At 41.4% G+C, this 22,276-nt stretch overlaps 1 protein-coding gene across 7 annotated transcripts in view; it reads left to right on the top strand.

Annotated features, from left to right (window-relative positions):
* Psd3 (pleckstrin and Sec7 domain containing 3) overlaps positions 1 to 18,572 on the top strand; it is a 447,179-nt gene extending 428,607 nt beyond the window's left edge. For all 7 annotated transcript variants that reach the window (XM_052752396.1, XM_052752397.1, XM_052752400.1 and 4 more), the window contains one exon: positions 10,416 to 18,572. In XM_052752396.1, the coding sequence (XP_052608356.1) occupies positions 10,416 to 10,631 (216 nt within the window). In that variant the 3' untranslated portion in view covers positions 10,632 to 18,572. The remainder of the gene's footprint in view (positions 1 to 10,415) is intronic.
* The last annotated feature ends 3,704 nt before the right edge of the window (positions 18,573 to 22,276 follow it).

The following is a 22,276-nucleotide window of genomic DNA, read 5'->3' as shown; positions in this document are numbered from 1 at the left end:
ACCATGTATGTTACTGCCTATTCTGTGTAAAGATGGCCTTTTACTCTGCCTCTGTGTGAGAGATGTTGGGAAGAAATATTCAGGATCTGGTTTCTGGAGCATTGGGCTGTGAATACAGATGGGCAGTGAGTGAGTGTCACAGAGTAGCATGACTTTCATTAAGGGTGTGACTGTTGTGCTCCTGTATCATGAAATAGAGGGTGGAGACACTTGTATTAGGTGAGACAAGAGATGCTGAACAGGGCTCAGGAGAAGGAAAACCATCAGATGCAGGTAAGTTTATATGTGGGTGTGATGAAATTAGTTTCAAAGAATATCAATTGCTGGGTTGTTTTTTTGTTTTTTGTTTTTGGTTTTTTGAGACAGGGTTTCTCTGTAGCTTTGTGCCTTTCCTGGTACTTACTTGGTAGCCCAGGCTGGCCTCGAACTCACAGAGATCCGCCTGGCTCTGCCTCCTGAGCAATTAACATTTAACCCAAGTAGCAGCTTACATGTCCTTAGGCACAGTATTTTTTTAGTTAGCACTCATAGGCCTTGTTACTAATGAAGAAAAATAACTTTTTCCTACATATAAAGATTTTTTAACAGGGAATTAAGAATAAGCTTAATGAAAATAGGGAAAACTAAAGAGGTTACGCATTGAAGAAAATATCTTAGCTTTTTAAAAGCCACTTGAGTTGTATTTGTACTTGATGTTCCCGGAAGCTCATGAAAACAGCTAATCCTAAGAAAGAAATTAGCAGAGAGAATTTACTGGTCTATCTCTCCAAAAAACCATACTTTAACATTTGGGCGCCTAAGTAGTCCCAACTCTTGGACTTGGTAGAAATCCTATCTGGAGTTGTTATCAAGCCGTGGGTTAGGTCATGCAGTCTAGGCTGCTAGAATTCTGTTTACACTATTGGGACAGCCCTGAGGGAGGCAGGTGAGCATGCACTCAGAAATACAGAACTAATGTGAGCGTGTGTTTATAGACTAAGATCTACTTACTGATATCAACAAAAGTAACAAGAAGTCCTTGAGGCACCCCTTCTTTCCATAAACTTTTTGTCCTTTGTAATGAAAGACACTTACCTGATGGGGCTGAATAATGGCAGAACAGTGGTCTAGAATGTATTAAGACCCACATTCACTGGCTTAATGACATTGTCATCCACAGATATCTCTGGTAAGACTATTTTCTTGCTGCCACTGTGCTTTTCATGGACTGATTTTAGACATCCCATCTCATTTTTAATGTCCTAGATTAGAAACAGTGTTAGTATCTAATGCAGTGATGATGTTGTGGTGTGATATTAAATTAACTTAAAATGCCTCTTTTTTGATATTTCACCTCTGTTCTACATACCCCATTGTGGATCATCCAGTCATAAAATTGTCAGTGAAGTATAATCCTTCAATATTGTTATTGCTTGTATAGTGCTAATTCATTCTAATTAATAAGGTGAGAGACCACTATTCTATGGGCCAGGGTCCTGGCCAATCTTAGTTTAGCTTCCAAGTCAATATCAAGCCATAAATGTGATCCTGACACATTACATGTAAATGATATGTAAGAATGACCATGCAGGTGTAATCTAGATGTAAATAACCCTGGGGAAATCTTTATCTCTTTAGTGTATACTTGGGTTTGTGAACTTAGAGGGTCCCTACCAATCAGAATGAGATCAAGTCACTATCCAAGTGAGGAAGCTCCAGAGTCCCAACATAGTAGTCCAGTTTCTTGATTTATCCCTAAGCTTATAATGGGTAATAAAAGCAGTTCTTCTCTTACTGCTCCATAAGAGATACATGTAAAAATAAATCTGTATTTTATGGCCCTCTGAAATAGTCCTCTGTCTCTGAAGAGAAGGACTCAGTTTCAGCCAGACAGCTTATATTTGGTGCTGTGATTAGGATTTGTCACAGATAATATCTCAATAGCCAAGGTCAAGAGGATATGAGGAGAGAAGGAATAGCCTTAGAATGATAAGTCAGACCTTAGTGATTCATGGGAGACATGGGAATGGTGGAATATCTAAAATAATGATATATTCTCAGAAGTTCTGGAATTAATAACTTACCAGGCATCTACTGTCAACGTCTATGTCCCTGTTGTTTTCATTTATATAAAAATTGGCATAGTCTGTTTATATAAAATATATCTAGAATATATTTTCTGCTAGACTTGGAAGAATTTAATTTCTCTTACATATGCTTTTTTTTCCATTCATACATTAATGGGTGTTTTGTTTACTTTTGGCAAACAAAAGCAGTTGTTTTCCTTCATGTGAGAGCATCTTGGGGACAAGGGAGAAATAAATAATATTCTCTAAAAATTAAAAATACAAGGCTGTTGGATGGGGACAACTGATAAGGAGAAAAATAAGTGGAGGGGTGAGAAGAGGTGTGGTGATTTAGATTTGGCAGGCCTTGATGTGACAATGACATCGTGGAGTCTGAAAGTGATGAAGGACAGTAGTGATCTCCATGGATTTGTGGGTAAAGAGCTTTGGGGGCAAAGAAAACAGAAAGAGCAAGAGGTCCTGGAAGAGAGTCTGATGCATACAAGGGCAGCCAGAAGGCAGGCCCTCTGGTACACTGCAGCCCAGAGACGTACTTAAGAGGAGACCAGTGGTGTTGGTGGCACAGGGAGTGACAGTCAGCAAAGATTAGAGGTATGGAAGCCACTTGGAGGATTTGAGGTTAAGGAGCATTTTAAGGATCCGAGGCATTGCAGTACTTTAAGCAGTGACAGTGTGCCGTGTTTCACATCACTGACTTTTGAGAGGAGTGTACGTGGATGTAAAAGGAGGAAGCAAAGACTAGAAGACTAGCAGCTTCCCGAATTGTCTAGACATGAGATGACTGTGCTTGTTTCAGATTTGGTAGAAGGAGTGAGAAGACACAGGATTCTGAATATATTGTGAAGATGGAAGAATGGGACTTGCTCAGAGGATGAATGTAGGGTATAGACAAAGCAGAGTCAAGGAGAGAAATGTTTATTATCAAATTTTCTTTGTGATATAAAATGTTCTAATTTATTCTCTGTACCGGTATTTTAATCAGACTCTGGAACTTAAAATTATATATACCATCTTAGAATCTCTTAGAAACTGTAAGATATACATATAGTAGACATACAGGAAAAGACTAAGAGAATTGTATTCAGCTACAGAAAACAAGTAATTGACATAACATTAACAGTGTACTTAATAGTCACTGACTTAATGTTCATTATGTAACCACATTGTGGTGAATAGTAATGTCTATCAATAAACCATTGACTATTCACAAAACAACAAAGTTATACCATGCCACAATTTATTAACCAAGTAACTTTTTCATAAATAAAATGAGTTTCATTGCTACTCAATGGGGATGTTTTTAATGCTGGTGTACTTTTGGCTATAACTAGTAGAAAACTGACCAAATGGTTAAACAGCATAAATGTTTTACATCTAACTTTAAAACAAATATAAATGGATGGTTACTGTCTGCTAAATGGTATCATTGTGGATGTATAGTCTTCCTAAAATACTAATCTGTTTTTATGAGCATAATGGCTTTTTGTTTTCATGCTTATTTCATGGTTTCAAAATGGCTACCTTAGTTTCAAGCATTGGGTTTATCGCTTGTTATTAGACTAGCATAACTGCTTTCACAAAAATGCCCTAGCAGACTTACACATACGTGTCAGGGGCGAAGGCCGGAGCATATGGCAGAAAAGGAGACTGCAGGCGTGCTGGGAATTGCTGGGTTTCATTTTAAACTTTGTTTCCTCTCCTCAGGCTAGTCACATGAATATTTTTAATTAAAAAAAAAAAAAGAAGAGAAAATTCAGTTCCATTTGTGAGGAGGAACAGGCTGTTAGGGAAGCAGCAGTCCTCTAAATGTCATCGATCAGGTTCTTCAGGCAAGGTTGGCTGTTTGAATGTTGGTTGTTCTGCTAATCTGATACATCAGACTTTTAAAAAGAAATTAAAAAAAAAAAAACTGTAGGGGAGGCCTGGTGGAGAGTCTGCAGAGGGCTAGCATGAGGACCTGAGTTCAATGCCTGGCTTCTACAGAAAAATGACAAGCTCTGAAGAATGGACCTATGATCCCAGTGCTGGTAGGTGGAGACACAAGGATTCCTGGGACTGGATGGCCGGTCAGTCTAGGAAAATTGGTGGGCTTCAGGTTCATCGAAAGACCCTGTTTTTAAAGAGAGAGAGAAAGAGAGAGAGAGAGAGAGACAGAGACAGAGACAGAGACAGAGACAGAGACAGAGAGAGGAGAGAGAGAGAGGAGAGAGAGAGAGGAGGAAGGAGGAGGAAGAAGGAGGAGGAAGAAGAAACTGTAAGGAAAACAACTATTGAAGATATTGGCTGGTCTGGGCAAAGATTTTTGGGTGGTATGACCCCAAAAGCATTGTCAATGAAACTAAAAATTAACAACTAGGGTTCATTTAGTACGTGTCTTCACAACAAAGGGAACAAGCATCAATATAGAGAAGCAACTTGCTGAATGAGAGAAAATATTTGCAAATGACTCATCTGATGGGTGATATCCAGAATGTATATGGAGCTCAAACAACAGCAAAAAGAAAACAAGGAAAATTTTAATTAGAAATTCTGCACAATAGGAGTGGGTATGGGGTGGGATTACAGAACAGAGCAAAGGGTTACAGGATGGCAAATGACCTGAATGGACATTTCTCAAAAGAGATTGTGCAAATGACCAACAATTATGAAAAATGTTCGGTATTACTGATCATTGGAAAAATAAAAATCAAAGTAGAAATGAGGTAAAATAGCTCTTATCAAAAAAAATAAAAACAAAATAAAATTGACGCATGATCCTAATTAGTCTTAACAATAAAAACCGGGAATCAGATTTTAGGGTGACTGCTGAAAGATCAGAGAAGCAGAGCAGCCAGCCACCAGAAACTTCTTACCTCTAGGAAATCTTAGACCAAAAAGGGCAATCCTGTCTCTACAAATCCTCAGACTGAATGGCGAAATCCTGTCTCTACCTGCCTTATATTCCTGTTTCAACCTCCCTAGTGCTGGGATTAAAGGCATGAGCCTGCCACGTGCTGGGATCAAAAGTGTGAGCCACAACCACCCAGCTCTGTTTCTCATTTAGACTGGTTCAATCTCGTGAAGCCCAAGGTGGCCTTGAACTCCTGATCTTCCTGCTTCTTCCCGTGTGCTGGGATTAAAGGTGTGTGCCACCACTGCCTGGCCTCTATGGTTATCTAGTGACTAGCTCTGCCCTCTGATCTCCAGGCAAGCTTTATTGGTCAGAACACAAACAGAATATCACACAACATAAAATTAAAAAAAAATATGGTAGTGATGCAGAGGAATGGAGAAGACTCATATACTGTTGGTGATGCCAACTTTTATAATCACTGTGGCATGCTGTATGCAAGTTCCTCACAACCTACAAACAATTGCCATATGATCAAGCAGTCCCACTCACTCCTGAATATGCAATTGAAATCAATATGTCAAGAGAGATATTTGCATCCATGGGTTTATTTAACTGTTCGTAATAACCCAGGTAAGGAATCTCAAGCTAAGTGCCCATCAGTGGATAGACAAATGGATAAAGAAAATGTATATTGTTACATATTATATTATTGTAGCTGGAGAGCTTCTCTCCAGGTCCCACCAAGTATATCCCGCAGTCCCACAACCCACGTATAAAATAATCACTCAGACGATTATATTACTTATAAGCTGTATGGGCGTGGCAGGCTTCTTGTTATCTACTTCTTCTATCTTAAATTAACCCATTTCTATTAATGTATAAGTTGCCATGTGGCTCGTGGCTTACCGGTACCTTTCATCTTGCTTGTCATGGTGGCGGCTGGCAGGTCTCTCCCTCTGCCTTCCTGTTCCCTCAGTTCTCCTCTCTGTTAGTCTTGCCTATACTTCCTGCCTGGCTACTGGCCAATCAGTGTTTTATTTATTAACCAATCAGAGCAACACATTTGCCATATAAAACATCCCACAGCATATTATAATCATGTGTATTTACATGTCTTATTCAGCCATAAAATATGGATGTGTATCTGGCATTTATAGCAACATTCATGGAGCTGGGCCCCGTCATTGTTATCTAAGTCAGGCTTAGAAAGAAAAAAAAAACACATGTTCTCTCTTAGTGGGCACTAAAATCTTGATCTTAAAGAAGTGGAAAACAGAATTTTGGTAACCAAAGCCTAGAAAGGAGCTTGGGGAAGGGATTAAAAGATAGTTACAGGGATGCAGTTGGAGAGAAGTGATAACTTCTCATGGTCTACAGTACCTTGGTAACATAACTCAGTTGACAATATTTCATTGAGTATTTGACAAGAATAGAAAGGATTTTGACTGTTCTCAGTACAATGTCTGGGATGATACTTATGCCAAGTACTATGATCTAATCATACACATTGTATACATGTATTGTAGTTTCCCACTGTACCCCCAGAGTATGTCCAGTCAATATGAGTCACTTAACAGTAAAATACTTTTGAAGAATGAGGATGTTCTTCCTGCCTCTTCTTCCTTGATGTTCCCTGAGCCATAGATGCAGGAGTTGTGATACAGGTATAGCCATTGGAGCTGGGCTCCCCACAATCTGTTGATTTCTGCACTGTGTCCAGATGCGGTTTTCTGTGATGGTCTCCACAAAGTGCTGTAATTAAAAAATTACGGGTTCAATTAAAAACTAAACTAGAAAAAAGGGAAAGAGTACAATTACTCTTCCTACTGTGTTGTTTGTCCTTGTGTACCAGCTTCAGCTTCAAACTTACCTTTCCTAGTTTATCTGAGGAAAATCTATGAGCATCATGTCTTCTAAGAAAGGAAGAAAGAAAAATCGCCCTTCAAAGATGAGGTCATGATAGTCAGTCAGAAGTACAATCTTCCTACTCCTCCAAGAAAGCCCAGTGAAAACTCAAGCAAGGGCTTTCATGCCAAGTTGTTTTTCTTTCATTGGAAGGGAGGCTAGCCATCTGAGTTCCGAGGGCTGCCTGCATTGCCTGGCCTTGCTTTCTCTAGCAGTAGAGTAGTTCTTTTCCCTGGTCTTCCTTCACCTTTCCCTCTCTTCCTCTCTTCCTATGAGCAGATGACTCCTACATAGCCATGCCTCTGTGCTGTGGTTAGCAAAGTCACGTGACTCACATGTGACACGGCTTTGTAGTGAAGCTGTGAGATGCGTGAGTGACAGGGTTTCCTGCATGTCTTTTTCAGGTACACCCCCTCCATGGTACCTGCTTCTTTTTTTTTTATTGGACTTTCAGCTCTTTATTAGATCAATCAGTTGTTTTAGACCAATTAGTTACTTTAGAAAATGTAACACAGCTTTACAGAGTTAAACAAATGCAATATAAAAGAATGCAGCATGGCTTTGCATCATTAAACAAATATTCCAGAGCATAAACAAATTCGACACGCTCTTAACTAATATTTCACAAAGTAAAGAGTCAAAATAAGGAGTCTACAATCTCACAGTATGTATTGATGCAATGACCTGAACTCAGATAACCTAATTTCAAACTCAAACCTTTAGTCATTGTACTTTGGTACTACTGTACGCCATCAAAATGAGGCATTTTCCCAAAGGAAGTGATATAATAAGGCAGAGTATGAGATTCTGAAGTACAAAGTGTGAGCTGTCAAGACACTGTGATGGTTAATCACAGTTGGTAACTTGACTGTCTTGAGAAACACCTAAAAGATCAGTGGAACACAGTTCTCTGAGGGTCTCTGAGGGTGTTTCCAGAGATGACTGTCTGGGAGGTCAGTGAACTATGAGGAAAGGTCAATTCCACATGTGGGTGGAACCTTCCCTTCACTTAAACTGGGAGTTCAGAAGGGATGAAAAGGTACCTGCTTCTTCACAATAATAGAAACTACTAGCTGTATCACGTCTCTCCTTGCATCGCTTGTATGTCTTATCAAAACACGGCCCTTCCTCTCTCCTCACTGCATGGACGCTTTTCTTCATGGACCACTGTGTCTCACCCCGGCTTCCTGAGTCTGCTTGAAACTGCCGATATGTCACTTATACAGAATCAAGTCCTCATTGAAAATAATCTTTCCAGAATTTTAATTTTGCCATCAAGCCAGTTTGGCGATGGTGTAATAAATTCTTAAAATAGATAAGGTTGTAGAACCAGTGTGTCCTTTGGATTTCCTCTAGCTCTGATGTCAGAGCACATGTAGCAATATGTAATGCTGGTGACCTTTTGATTAGCGAATGGTCTGACTAAGCTCTCACGGTTAGCGAATGGTCTGACTAAGCTCTCATGTGGTCCTCTAAGGCAATGTTTAGCATGTTCTCTGGTTTTTGTTTCCTTATTTATGAAAATTGGAATATTCAAGTAGTAATTCTTTCACCTGAAAATAAGGAATGTTGACAGTGCCTTCTTGCATACATAAATTTGTGGTTCATCTTTATGAATCTGGGGATGTGGGGAATCTTAGGGTTGGGTCCAGCTTATTGGGTCAAAATATCAGGCTCTCTGTCCACCCCCCTCTCTGTCTGTCTGTCTGTCTTTCCATGTCTTTCAATTTTCCCTCAGGCCTAGCATGTTTTTCCTTTGTATCTATACCTCCTATCCTACATCACATGGTAACAGCTTTAGGAATCATATCAAATGGGGAGAAAGAGTAAGGCTTTGGGGCTAGAGAGATGACTCATTGCTTAAGAGTGCATATTGCTCTTAAGGAGGACCCAGTTCAATTCCAAACACCCATTATGGACAGCTTATCATTGCCTGTAACTCTTGGAATATCTCCTGCCTCTGGCCTCAGCAGGCAATGCACTCAGGCACATGGGTACACAAATGTACATAGTTAAAATAAATCTTTTTTAAAAGAGTAAGGCCATAAAACTGGTGGCTTCTCCAAAGTCCAGCTCTCCCATCGAAAAGCAAACTCTTTCCTAGGAGCTCCCAGAATTCTTCTGTCTACTCATTTCTGGAGTATCACATGGCCCATCTTAGTTGTTAGAGGGGCTAGGGAACCTGCTGTATGCTTTGTGTCTGTCTTTAGAGGGCCAGGGCAAAGAAGAAGAAATTGACAATAGCTTTTGATTGACCAACAGTGTCTGTCTGAGTTCTTCTGAGAATATGCATTCATTTCCATATGGTCATTTCCAGAAAGAAAATGTTTGCAGAGTGTATCCCACTGTTACCTTCCTTGGATTAAAATCAAAGTTTCCTACCTATGTATCCTGACTTTAGGCTTCCCTGACTTTGTTTCCTTTTGAGTAAAAAGAAATACTAATATTACAAGTTTTCTATGATTGGTGTGATTAACTTCATGTTAGCACGAGGGCACTCAATGGATGTTCAGTGCCATGGTTGGATGCAGAACAAATTGAATGGCTAGCAGGCTTCTTATGTTGGACAAAAGAACTTGGAAATATAGCACTTAAATCTGATGTATACAAACCTCTAATCTAACTAGAAAAAATCCCTGAAAGATATATAGTCTTAACAGCTTTTGCCTCCGTTTGTTTGGACGGCCCTATAACTGACATGCTCTTGTTTAGAAATGAAACGTTGTAGGGCTTATCCAAAGTCTTCACGTGTGGAAGCTGCCTGCTGAAAAGCATGTTTTGACAGGAATGTATCAAATCAGGACTCTGTACATTTCAGTGTGTCTGTGCAGCAGCTCTAGATAAGTGACTTAGACAAACAGCACTGTTAGGACTGGGGTGAAACAAACGCCTCTGCAGTGTTTTCAGCCATTAGAAAGAAGAACAGCCCGAGAGAGACGGTGGGGGAGGGGGAGGAAGGGGCTCTCTGGAACATAGAAGGCATTCCATAAATAGCCGGTCACAGAAGAAGTGGAGAATGAGAAAAGCATCAGAAAGCAATTCCATGTTCTGCAAGCCTCATCTTGTTTCCTAGTAACCACTCTTCATAGTGTGAGGAGAACTGGCTGATCCTAGAAGAAAAGCAATAGAAATTCAGAATGGCTTCTAGGGTGTATTACTGCCCTACGGGGGACTAGCAGATGGATTCAGCATGGAAGGACTATCCAGTGGACTCTTCCAGAGTTACAGAGAGTAGATGACTGTGGTCAAGCCAAGTACATTTGAAGCCCAGGTCACATGCAGGAGTGTCATGTGAACCAGAGGTTACAGCTCCTCCTGCCCAGAAGGTAAACCTCCACCTTGGGCATGTGCATTTCGGATGCATGGCCACTCTAGCCAGTGTATTGGCATTTCTCAGAATCCAGAATAAGTGCTAATGAAAATTCTAGCTTAGTTTCTTGTCTCAATAAATGAGTCATCATCCTGCGGTTATGAGTACCCAGGTAACTTGGCAGCTTGGGGAAAGTCGGGTGTTCAGAACCCTCTCATGTGATGGGTGTTGGATGCCAGGTTTGCTGCACACATGCAGTTGGGAGCTGCACTGACTGCACTTCTCTGATTTTTGCCTTCAGAAAACCCGCTATGAAATTTACGTCAACATTCTGAAAGAAGGAGGTAAGGAGCTCCTGAGTACTGAAGGAAACGAGGCCGTGGGACTAAAGAAGTCACATTCAAGTCCTTCCCTGAACCCAGATGCATCTCCAGTCACTGCCAAGGTCAAGCGCAACGTGTCAGAGAGGAAGGACCACCGACCTGAGACACCGGGCATTAAGCAAAAAGTTACTTAGAGTCCATCCACGGCCAGGAAGTGCTGGTCATGGAGCAAAAAAGAGTTTTTCAAGATCTTTCTGGTAATCCGTGAATATATTTAAAAAAATAGTCTGTGACTAAATGGTGCATTAGTAACCTTTTATATTGTATATTTTTGTTAGTTTCTGTACAGGTGTCTTCGCTCTTGAGTTTTTTCTTGCTTTGATGATTTGGGCGACTTTATAACTAATGCACCTTTTGTGAGGGGCAGAGGATTACAGATCCTTTCTCCTTCAGCTTTCTCTTATTTGCACTTCTGCACAGTTATTTTATGTCTTCCCAGTCAACCGTTGTACTTTTTTTTTTTTTTTTTTAGGTTTAAATTTTTAATCCATTGTGAAATACATAACTGGACAAGCATTGTGCTTTAGGAAATCCTAGACTTTACATGTGAAATCCTGCCCGGTCACGGAGGTGAAGTTGAATGCTTATAGATGCTCACCTAAAAATGGCAGTGCTGGGCGTCAGGGTGGCCGAGGGTGGGGCGCTTCTGCATCCATCCTGGCACCTGTTGTTCAGTGCTGGACACAGGCAAAAGGGGAACATGAAGAGGACAGGACTGGAAGGAGACCTTAGGGAGGCACCCAAGTCTGCCTCAGGGGTGGATGCCATTCCAGCCACAAGGGAAAGCAGAGGTGGCGTCACCTCGAGGGCGGAGTGATCCCAAGCTACTTTTGTTTTCTAAAGGGTGGTGGCAGTAATCAGCCCTTTGGGAGGGAGCTGGGAGCTGCTGCAGTAGGGTGTGTGGCGTTCTGTAGGAATGTGTTACCTCACTCCCATGGGGTCTGAACTAGGAATCAGAATCATCTCTGTCATTGATTGATACCCTTCCATCCAGGAATAGATTCATTTTTGCATAGATGTGCAGGCACACATCCTGTCCTGGTTGAAACAAAACAATGTGGAAAATGAGGTCCCCCCTTTTTTCTTTCCTACATTAGGACAAATAAGGAGCAAACACAGTTGCAAGAGAGAGTGACCCTTCAGACCCAGGCTGAAGTCAGTCTGATCATAGAGCCCGAAGATGGAGGGGTCCGGTGACTTGTGTGCAGTTTCTTATCTTAGTCTCATCTCCATCTCCAGAGCCATCTGACTCTGTCACTATTAAGATTGCTCCTGAAATTCTTTGTATATGTTTGATCTCATTTTTTTCTCTGTATTCATAATGGTTTCACCTTACAATCAAACAGTCCCTTTAAAATTCAAGGTATTAAGTAGAATATTGCCTGTAGAGGAAGAGAAAGGAATATAAAAGGTGAGCTTCCTCTATGGCTGAAGACTCTCAGGTTTTCAACCTTGAAACTGTATTCTCTAAAACTACTATCTTCCCAACAACAGATCTTCAACACTAACAGGATGACATTTGAATATTCTTTATGTCCTTAGACATTTTCTCTATTTCTACTTGGTTAGTTGAAGGTACTATGACCAGAGAATCAGCTGCTCTTGCATGAATAGCATGATTCCAGTAAGTTAGAGGAAGCCTGTTAGAAATCATGGTAGTTTATAGAGACATATCATTAGGATCTACTAGCATTTAGTTACAGGATTAAGTATTAACCTGTACTTCTTTTCACCTCTGTACATGTCCGTCTTGCTTGTGCCCAGGAATAGTAACTCCCCTCCAAAGTAGCTGCTTCTTTCATGGTATTTTGCTACACTATTGAAAAACTTCCTTTAATTTCTATCTTGTGTAGGTAAAGGCAATTGACTTAATTTATATTTTAGAACCATGAAGCTAACATGGGTAGTTACCATTGTGGTTCAAGTACCTGAACTATTTCATAGCTTCCTACCGAATCCAATATTTCCTGAGCAAGTTGCCTTTCTTCTGGAAAGTGAATTATCGCTGTCTGCTTTTTGCCTAAGTATTTGTAGTCCCTGAAGGGAAAGAGGTACCAAGACCTTTGAGTCTTGAGCACACCTTTGAGCATCAGTAGCTGAAGAACAGTTAACGTGTTTGAATGTGTTTGTCCACAGAGTGTGTCTATATGTGTATAGAATGTTTGTATGTATTTGCCTGAAGTATCTAATATACATTGAATGGTACCTTGCTCTAGAGTTTCTGGCATGGAGAATAGTCTGAGAATACCCTAGCATCAGCACTGCCACTGTTCCTGTTACAGGACTCACTAGTGTTGGCTCCAGAACTTATGGCCATGCTTATAGATAATCAGAGGACGAAGACACTTTTGAAGCTGCATCATTTATCTTGAAAAATGACTATAACATTCTTCTGTGAGTTAGAATCCCAGCCTGCCCTAATGTAATGCTGTCCATCTTCAGAGGATAGGCTTAAAGTGTGTCTTCCCTGAGGCTTCTGGAAGGATGTTGCCTGCTAAGAATACACAGCAGGCTATATTTATCCTGTGGTTAGAAACACCTCTGATCTGATGGAACTCTGAGAGTCTGGTCCATAGCCAATCCCATTTCCCCCACAGTATTGAGTCATAAGAAATGGAAGGTGGTCCTTAGTACAGTTACTCTAAGCCTGCTGCCCAGTGCACGGTACAGGGAGCTCTCCTCCCCCTCCTTTCCATGGTACTTCATCCTACCCCATCTATACCTACTTTCATCCCTACCTCAGTGCCCTGGAGCCTCAGAGTTCTCCTCCATATGATAAAATAGCATCTACTTTAAGCATACCCTTAATAATGACTTTCAGTGTAGAAAATCTCAAGTCATCAAAAGACTTTGATGATAGTCTTGTTGCAGACTGACCCTGTATAAAATCTGTGTGTATTGTGGGGTTCACCCTACCTCACATGCTAACTTCTAAGAAGGTTTGCCAGGAGCTCGATTTTAGAGATTAAAATCTAGTTACTTCCATTCAGAGTCCTTATTTTATTGGTATATCATTGGCATTACTGAAATGTACTTTTAAAAATATATCATTTACCTAACTCTTAGAAATGTCTAATTAAGCCAAATGCTACTTATATACATTTCGGTTAATCACAGTGAATCAAGCCTGTGGGGGAGTGCTCCGGTAGAAATAGTTTATAGATTATAGGTCGCTTTTTACAATTTCTCTGAGGGAAATAAGATGGAGCCATTTTTTCATGTCACGATCTTGTGAAGTTTGTAAGGCACTCTGTGCCCCTCCCAATTATTTCCCTCATCCTGAAGATGAGACTCTTTTCAGGAAAATGGAGTGTGAGGGAATTGATTCTGGAAGAGGAAAATCTGGCTGGTTTTTCAAGGCCCATCTAGGTTTGTGTTATAATCTGCTTGGGAAGTTGAGTGCAGGAAGGTACATTGGCTCCTTTGCCTTCTGCCCTTTATATAAAGAGCAAGGATGAAGGGCCATCCTCTGAAATAAGGAGGGACTGTCCTGAGATGCGCATCTTGTCCACCCTGTTGATTAGAAGTCAGTTTCTCCTTTGTCTTCCCAAATGAGAGAGACCTTAGATGAAGTTAGCTGTATATGGAATTTTAATTCTTCGGCATTTTTTTTTTTCATTTTTTTTCTAGTAGTCATCAGTTAAGCCTCACTTGACATTAAATTTCTTAGTTTTAACCTTCCAAGTTTTTGTGGTTTAGCTTTTGTGGATGCAAGATTTTATCAGGTCAGTAGCCACCTTCCTAGTTTTGTCAGAGAATACCTTCATTAAGTTCAGGCGACAGTGTGTTCTTCACTTGTAAAGGTCACACGAGAGCCAAAATCGAATTGTAGCATCAGTTAAACCTAGACTCTGGTTCAAGAATGGTAACGCTTTTGCTTCAGAGCATCTGTGTCACTCATAGAAATAGGCCAGTCAGTTTTGTAGGCAGAGGATCTCCCTTGCTCCAGGGCCTCTTACTTCATTCCCCAGGCCAGGCTGCTGGTGAACCTCTAGAGCAGCAGAAATCCCCTACTTTTGACATCTGCCATCATCATACCATCCAGAGGACTTTATCAGTCCACATAAAATAATCCATGATCGGTTGTAGAGGTACTATGTCACACTGCATTGCCCTTCAGACTCCTTTCCATCCTTCACACTTAACAGGCCTGCCATCTCATGTCATTCTCATTCTGCATCTGTAGAGTGGGCATCCTCGGTCAGTCAGCTCATGCATGTGGAAAGAATGTCAGTAAATACTTGAATCTGCATGGCGGTTCGCTGATTGTGCAAGAGCAAGGGGTTCAGCCAGTTACTTGTACATACAGTAGGTTTCCTTAGGTCTTGTGGGCACTTCCTTGTAATTTATGTGTATATCTGTTGTACTAAAGTATTTGGGGAAATATTTGTATAGATAGTATGTCACATGTCAAAGGAAATGCTCTCCGTCACCCGCTAATGTTGTATTTGTGGGTATTTATAGTTGTATGTATGTATGTGCATCAGTGTGTAGATTGTGTATCCGTATATGGTATATGTATGTTGAAATTATTTTTGTCTTTAACAACCAGTATAATATGAAAAGAACGTTTAAAAACCTCATAGGAATGATTATATAGTACAGGTGTTGAGAGTTCATATAGTGGTATTGTTTTATTAAACTTAAATTCAAATGATATTTTGATTAAATTTTTTAATAAGACTTTACGATGGAAAATTCCATCTTTAAGCTTTGAATTACCAGGGCACAAATGACTTTGAACTAGACTTGTGGATCTATTGAAGTGTACAGTGTGCAGTACAGTAAGAACTCACTATAATTTGGGAAATACAGAAGAAGTGGGGGAAAGCCAGCCTGGGCAGTCTTAGCAACTTTAGTATTAAGAGCACTTAAAGTTGAGCTGATAACTTTGGGCTTATTACAAAATGTGATGCTTTTGAGCTCACGTTCTTTATTGTTGTAATTAGTCCAGAAAAACACATAGCTTTCTGAAGAACTTAATAAGTACCCAGTGTATCTTTTATGTACCGGTGTATATTTTAGAGTAGATCACACACTCTCCTGGTGCCACATCCTTACCCTCTTTGTTATAAAGGAATATCACAGACAATACTGAAGTCTATCAGGGCATCCCAAGATCGGGTACTGTATTCCAGGTTCGCAGTTGCACAAATTAACAGCTAGTGTCACAGGTAAAAGGACTTTAGGAACAAGTTAAAACTTTATTTAATATTTTTATACTTCAGTCTCTTTTTCCTGACTCTCCCCAAAGAAGAGCCACTGGCCTTAGTTGTTTGATGTTGTTGCTTATATTATAGAGTGTAAATAGTCACTACAGTTTTATTAACCAGCATGTTTGGTATATTTAAAGCAGCGAGTGGGTGTGTTTGAGTGAGTGGTTGGCTGCAGTGTCTTTGTTCATGTCTGAGTCGGAGAATTGGAACTGTAGGGTCTAAGACTATCCTCAGCTCCAGGCTGCAGACCCATATTGGTAGTTACACTTGAGTTTTGTTTTTATTAACTCTTCAGTCTCAAACTATTTTTGCAAATATATATTTCCCAATTTGTTCTTTATGTGTGGTGGGCTGGCTCTGTGGCTTATCAGCAGGGCTTCTGCAAGAATATTTCCTCCTAAGAGTTACTTGTGATTTGCAGAAAACAGCCATTTGATTCAGAAATCACACAGAAAATGAGGAGTAGAAATAAGGTATATTTTAGGCCATAGTTACTTGAAATGTTTGGATTTTAATATAAAGCCATGGAAGTTGTAAAGCCAAGTAACCATTTGACATGGATAATAATATTCACTCTAGAGAGTATATATGCACATTGAATTTTTATGTTGTTAGAATACTTTTTTAAGCTTTAGAAATAAGAGTAATTAGACCAAATTGAAGTGGAGGGGTAAGCTGGCAGTTTTCCACTCGGGGTAGCGATGTGTGTGTTAAATCCTTTCCTAAGAGATTCACTGAATAACTGCCCCCTTAAGTGTTTAAGGAGAAAATTAATATGCCTATGACCGCATCTGTACACACACACACACACACACACACACACAGAGAAAGAGAGAGAGAGAGAGAGAGAGAGAGAGAGAGAGAGAGAGAGAGAGAGAGAGAGGTTTTAAGTTATACCTTAAGTATGACCTTAAGACACTGAAAGCCAGAGTATTCTAAAGAGATGATAAATGAAGACAGTGTAAACTGTATCACAGATGTGTTCCAAGAACCAGGGAAGATGGATGGAGCGCTGGTGTTTGACTTTGAGAAGCATCACAGTTTTAACAGAGAAATGGGGATACATGCCATGTCCTTCCTGGTGGACCACCAACTTGAAGGCATTCTTGTGACTCAAAGGCAGTGATTCTCCAGCATCCCCCACTGGCACTCTGCAGATCATTCATTTAAGAGGGGAGTGTAAATGGAGAAACCATATTACATTCAGAGCCCCAAGTGTGAATTGCCTGCCCTGGCTCCTCAGCTGTGGGTGAGAGAGTTTGCACTGGAGTGTGCTGAACAGCTGAACACTTAACCATAGGCCAGGATCTTCAGGAGAAATAGAGGTAGGAACCCAAACACAGTGTCCTTTTGCAGGGGAGAGTTCAGCTCTCACTCGCAGTCATATGAAAATAAGCACTTTGACTTCAATTCCTGGAAGCACTGGTGACTGGAGAGAACTTTGGAGCTCCACTTAGCGTTTTCCCCATCAGTCTGTGCAAGCCTTCGGATACACCCACAAGTCCCAGCCACAAGGCTCCATGAAGGACCACACAGCAGGTCTGAGGCACTGCTCTGAGCCCTTACCCTGGGCAGTGGAGAGCAGGGTGATTTTCCTACGCTGGAGCTTCTCCTTGGCCTTCTGCTCCACTCGGGCTTCTGCTCAGCAGCAGGTATATCCTGGGTTCCGGAAACAGGAATCCGGCTGTCCCAGTGGCTTGACCCTGCTTAGGCAAGATATCAGCTCTGAGAGTGACTCAGTCATGGAGGAAGACACATAGGGTGAAAAGATCCTCAGCTTGACGCTAAGATTGCATTGGGTCTTTTCAAGAAACAGATGGGCACATTGAGTTCCGTTCAGTGCCAGATGATATCTTCCCCTTTGCTCCCCAATGTCCAGAAATGGATACGATTTCATTTCTGCGGGAAGGGTCAAGGAACATAAAATTGCTCAACAGTGCTCTGTTCACGTGAAAGTCGTTGAGCAAAGGCCGACATGCCTCCCTGCACTCTCTTCTACCTCAAGTTTTTGGAATTCACTTCTGGAACAGAAATTTAGACAAGGGAAGAGCCCATGTTGTCAGCCTTGGGGATTGTGGGATGCACGTAAGGGTGGCAGTTTGTATCTGTTAAGATAAAACAGGAGCCGGGCTTTTACAGCCTCGTCACTGGTTTCTGTTTCCTGTGGCTCCACCTGATTGGCAGTGCATAACATTCCTTTTCCTCCAAAGTTTTCTCCACCAGTCCTTTCTGTGTCACCGCAGCCCCGCAGCCCCGGTGTCACACGCCCCTGCATGTTGTAAAAGTAATTAGTGACCAAATAGTAGCCTCCCCTTTTCAGTGGCCAAACTGTCAGCTTCAGCAGACCTGGGAAAGCTAGTGGTACCACACCATGTACTGAAAACCTGTTCCTTATCATATACCAGACTCAAGAAATGCCACCTCCCAACTGTGGCATTCATGGTGGTAGTCTTTGGAATGGAACAGTAATTTATGTGCATATTGTTAAAGTGTTTAAAGACTATTTTGAAAATTAAGTTTACATTTTACAACTGCTTTATTTTTATTGAAATAACTGTATATAAATATTACCCTATTTCACTGTTATTAAAGTAAACCTAGACCTTGTAGACAAGTGGGTCAACTGTATAGAAGCTGTGATGTCTACAGTACATTTCTCTATTGTGTAAATGGCCATGAATAGAAATGCCCCTGTGTTTTTATAAGTTGAGGGTATTTTGTTGTTTTATAACAACAAAATTTATTGCATTTGAAATGGTTTTTATGTAATAGAAATCATGCAAACAGTGAAGGATTATAATATGGTATATGTAAATGTACAAACTTTAGAAAGAAATAAATACAACAAATTCAACCATTTTAGGAGAATGTTTTTATTTGCTTATTGTATCCAAGTTGAATCATATTTTGAATAATAAGTAGTACTACACTCTGTACCCTTCCATAAAAGGGCAGGCATGAGGACTGGGGACATGGTTAAGTGAGTAAGAACACTTGCGGTGTAAGCATGAGGACCTTGAATTTGGATCCTGGTACTCAGATAAAATACTGGATATGACCATGCATGTGCTTATAACCCAGTGCTAAGGTAGACTGAGACAAGAAGATCACTAGGAGGTGCTGGCTACCAGCCTTGATCTGGGTTCAGTGAGAGACTCTGTCTCAAAGGAATGCAGTGGATGGATAAAGGTACATGTATCTGCATATATATATACACATACAGCCAGCCATGGCAGCACACATCTGTAACCCAAACACTGAGAAGGCAGAGATAGGAAGCTCTGCAGAGTTTGCTAATTGGCCAGTCCAGCTGGTGAACTTTGGGTTCAGTGAGAGAACCTTTTCAAAAAATAAGGTAGAAAGCAATTGAGGAAAAAAACACATGTAGACCTGTGACCTATACATACACACCCCAAATAAATAACAATACAATGATAATAGTAAGAGACATCCAAGATGGAAGAACTCCAAGATGAAAAGATTTGACCTTTGAAGTTGAATGAAGTGATATCTACTCTGATAGTTGATACTAACTAGCCTCCAAGAATGTCTATGAAGCTTGGTGTCAGCATAAAGACCTTAGATATGTTAAAGATTATAGCAAGAGGGGGAGTAACTTCTTGAATCAAATTCAAGAATTGTTTACCCTCCCAGTGATATCCAAGTGTGTAGTGCAGTTAATCTGTCCTAAAATGCAGATGCTCATCTCCATAACTTTAATGTGGCTAGCATGCACCTTTGTGCTCCCTAAGAAAGCCTAGTATAATTGAGGTCTATGGATTTAGAAAATGAAATTCCACCTCAACTTCTGAGTATTGGAAACAATGTCAGGGTAGGAGGTATGGATTTTCTGAAATGATATGACTGGCTGCATCCCGCTAAATGGAAGCACCTTAGAGAGGTCAAGACTTCTGTGTTGTACATCTCAAGAAATGAAAACTATGGGGAATGAGGAGGCACCGCGCCTCTCTGTCCCCTGGCTTCTGTGTGAAGCCCCTAGTTGGAGTGTGCAGCTCAGGCAGCAGGCTCATTGCTGGCAGCCTGCCCTCCTGTGGCAGTTGTGAGTGGCTTACCATAGTCTCGGTGGTGCCCAACTAATATTGGGAGAACCATCGGGACTGGAGAGATCATTTTAAGAACATTCCTAAGAGGAAACTAAAACCCAGGTCTAATTAAGATGCTGTCAGGAGCAGGTAGAATCTCTGTTGCATCCCCAGATTAATTTTTTTTTGAAATGGCCTTGGAAGAGACACCTAGAGGGACAGTTGAATCACTGTCAAATCATCTAGAAAAGTTTTGTCAACCAAGAACAAACTCTGATTAAGAACAAAGAAAACAATATTTACTTGGAACTGATTGCGACTAAAAATCTAGGAAAACATGCCTGGGAGACGCCACGCCTGGGGTTGCTGCCATGACAGACTCTTATTCTTGTGGAACCATAGCCAAAATAAATTCATAATTTGCATTTGGTTGTGATGTTTTATTACAGCAATCAGACAGGAACTAATTGAGCACGTAAATATGCATGTATCTGTGATCCCAACATTGCTAAGGCAGCACCAGGAGGATCCCTCCAGCTCACTTGACAGCCTGTGTAAACTGGCTGCTGTGCTCCAGGCAAGGAAAAGACAACATATCAGGGGAGTGACAGTGCTCCCGAAGATGACTCTACAGGTAGTCACCCATCCTCCATGTGCACCCACACATGTGTCCTCACAGGAAAGCAGGTGTACACACACATAGATGAAGCCACACACGAAGTATTAGTTGTCTAAGCTATAGACCAGTAAACTTGAACTTCACTCTGGGCATATCTTTAGACAGAAAGCAAGCAGCAATGATTACAAGTCAGAAGAGGCTTCCAAGAAGTTATATTAGACTCGATTTTCTATTCGGTAAGGCTGGTAGATTAGACATGTGTAGTAAATAAAATATCGGGACTTTAAGTGAGTTAACATGGTCTTTAATGAAATATGCCCTGGTAAAGTGAGAAGTACAATCCACACACTCACCCCATTGGTGGGCGTGCAGCCACTTAAATAGCACTAATTAAAACCTGGAGATGCATCTCCAGTGTCCTGCTGCAAAGCCTGCCTTTGGCCCCATCTGTTCAACATTTTAATTAATGTCTTGGCAGAAGCTACAGAGGCAAGTTTATGAAAAATGGGTATGTCATAAAGCTGGGACAGAATGATTATCCCAGATGACAGAATTGGGATTCAGAAAGATTTTATCGGGCAAAGAAATGGGGCAGATTAACAGTGTGATGTGGAGAGCTGGAAGTGACGGAAGTGCACAGGGACAAGCCACGACTTTGAGTTGCATAGGACAGTGATTACACAGGACAGAACGTCATAGGACAGTGATTACACAGGACAGAACGTCATAGGATAGTGACTAAATGGGACAGAACGTCATAGGACAGTGACTACACGGGACAGAACGTCATAGGACAGTGACTACATGGGACAGAACGTCATAGGACAGTGACTACACGGGACAGAATGTCATAGGACAGTGACTACACGGGACAGAATGTCATAGGACAGTGACTACACGGGACAGAATGTCATAGGACAGTGACTACATGGGACAGAACATCTCCAATCTCCAGCTGCAGAAAACTCTAGGAAAGCCCAGTGACGCTGCCACCAAAACCATGGGGGCTACATTTCTGGGTTTGGTTTCTAAAGCCGAGGAGGTGAGTCAGATGCTATTGACACCAGAAGACCAAACGGGGTAAGTCGTCTCCAAACTGGCACACTCACACGGCAGAGTATGCAGAAATATTAGCTCGACAGCAAGAGCTGCGGACCATGGCATGGAGAACAAGGGAAGGGTGAGAACGGGGGATGGACAGGCCAAGACAGGATGAGACCAGGCTGGTTTAAGTGTTGAAATGTGCTGGCAACCACCGGGCCACTCTAGCCAGGGAAGCAGGTAGGCTAACTGTAGATCTTCCGACCTCCTCCACTCCCTCATGCCCAGTCCCAGAGTCTCCCGTCCTCCAGCTCTGCAGCAGACCATCTGCTGCAGTCCTCTCCCTTTCTGCTCCCTTCTTCAGTAAATCACACAGAACGTCCCCTACAAACCCTCTTCCCCCCACCCCACTTATTGCTTTATCGTAACCCCCAAACCCAACAGCCATTCCCTGGGAACCCTCAGGCCAATTAGGCCAGCAGAGACTTAGGCTATCTGCAAACCTTCAACTCTCCTTTTGTTCCTGCAAGCTTAATCCCCCAGTCTCATCCTCAGCTCTGTGACAGACCACCTGCTTCCGCCTCCGTTCACTCTCTGCCCCCGTTCCCAGGGGACTAAGTAGATCCTAGTGGAACACCCTGCTTTCCTCCCTCCTTTGTACCCCCTCTCCTTAGTTCATTCCCAGCCCTAAGTGTCAGTTCCCGAAACCTAGAAATACATTTTACCTGGAACCCCCAGTATACACATCTATCAGAATTCAAGAAGAATTTCCTAGCAGACAACATACAACCACCACACTGAGAAGACAACAGAACCAAGGAACAAAACATCCACACAACAAAAACAAGACCAGTTATCAT

This window comes from Peromyscus californicus, unplaced genomic scaffold (assembly GCF_007827085.1).
Source record: "Peromyscus californicus insignis strain IS unplaced genomic scaffold, ASM782708v3 Scaffold_23__1_contigs__length_62951481, whole genome shotgun sequence".
Taxonomy (NCBI): domain Eukaryota; kingdom Metazoa; phylum Chordata; class Mammalia; order Rodentia; family Cricetidae; genus Peromyscus; species Peromyscus californicus.
The sequence above is the reverse complement of the archived record's forward strand: the minus strand, read 5'-3'. Positions and strand labels throughout refer to the sequence as shown.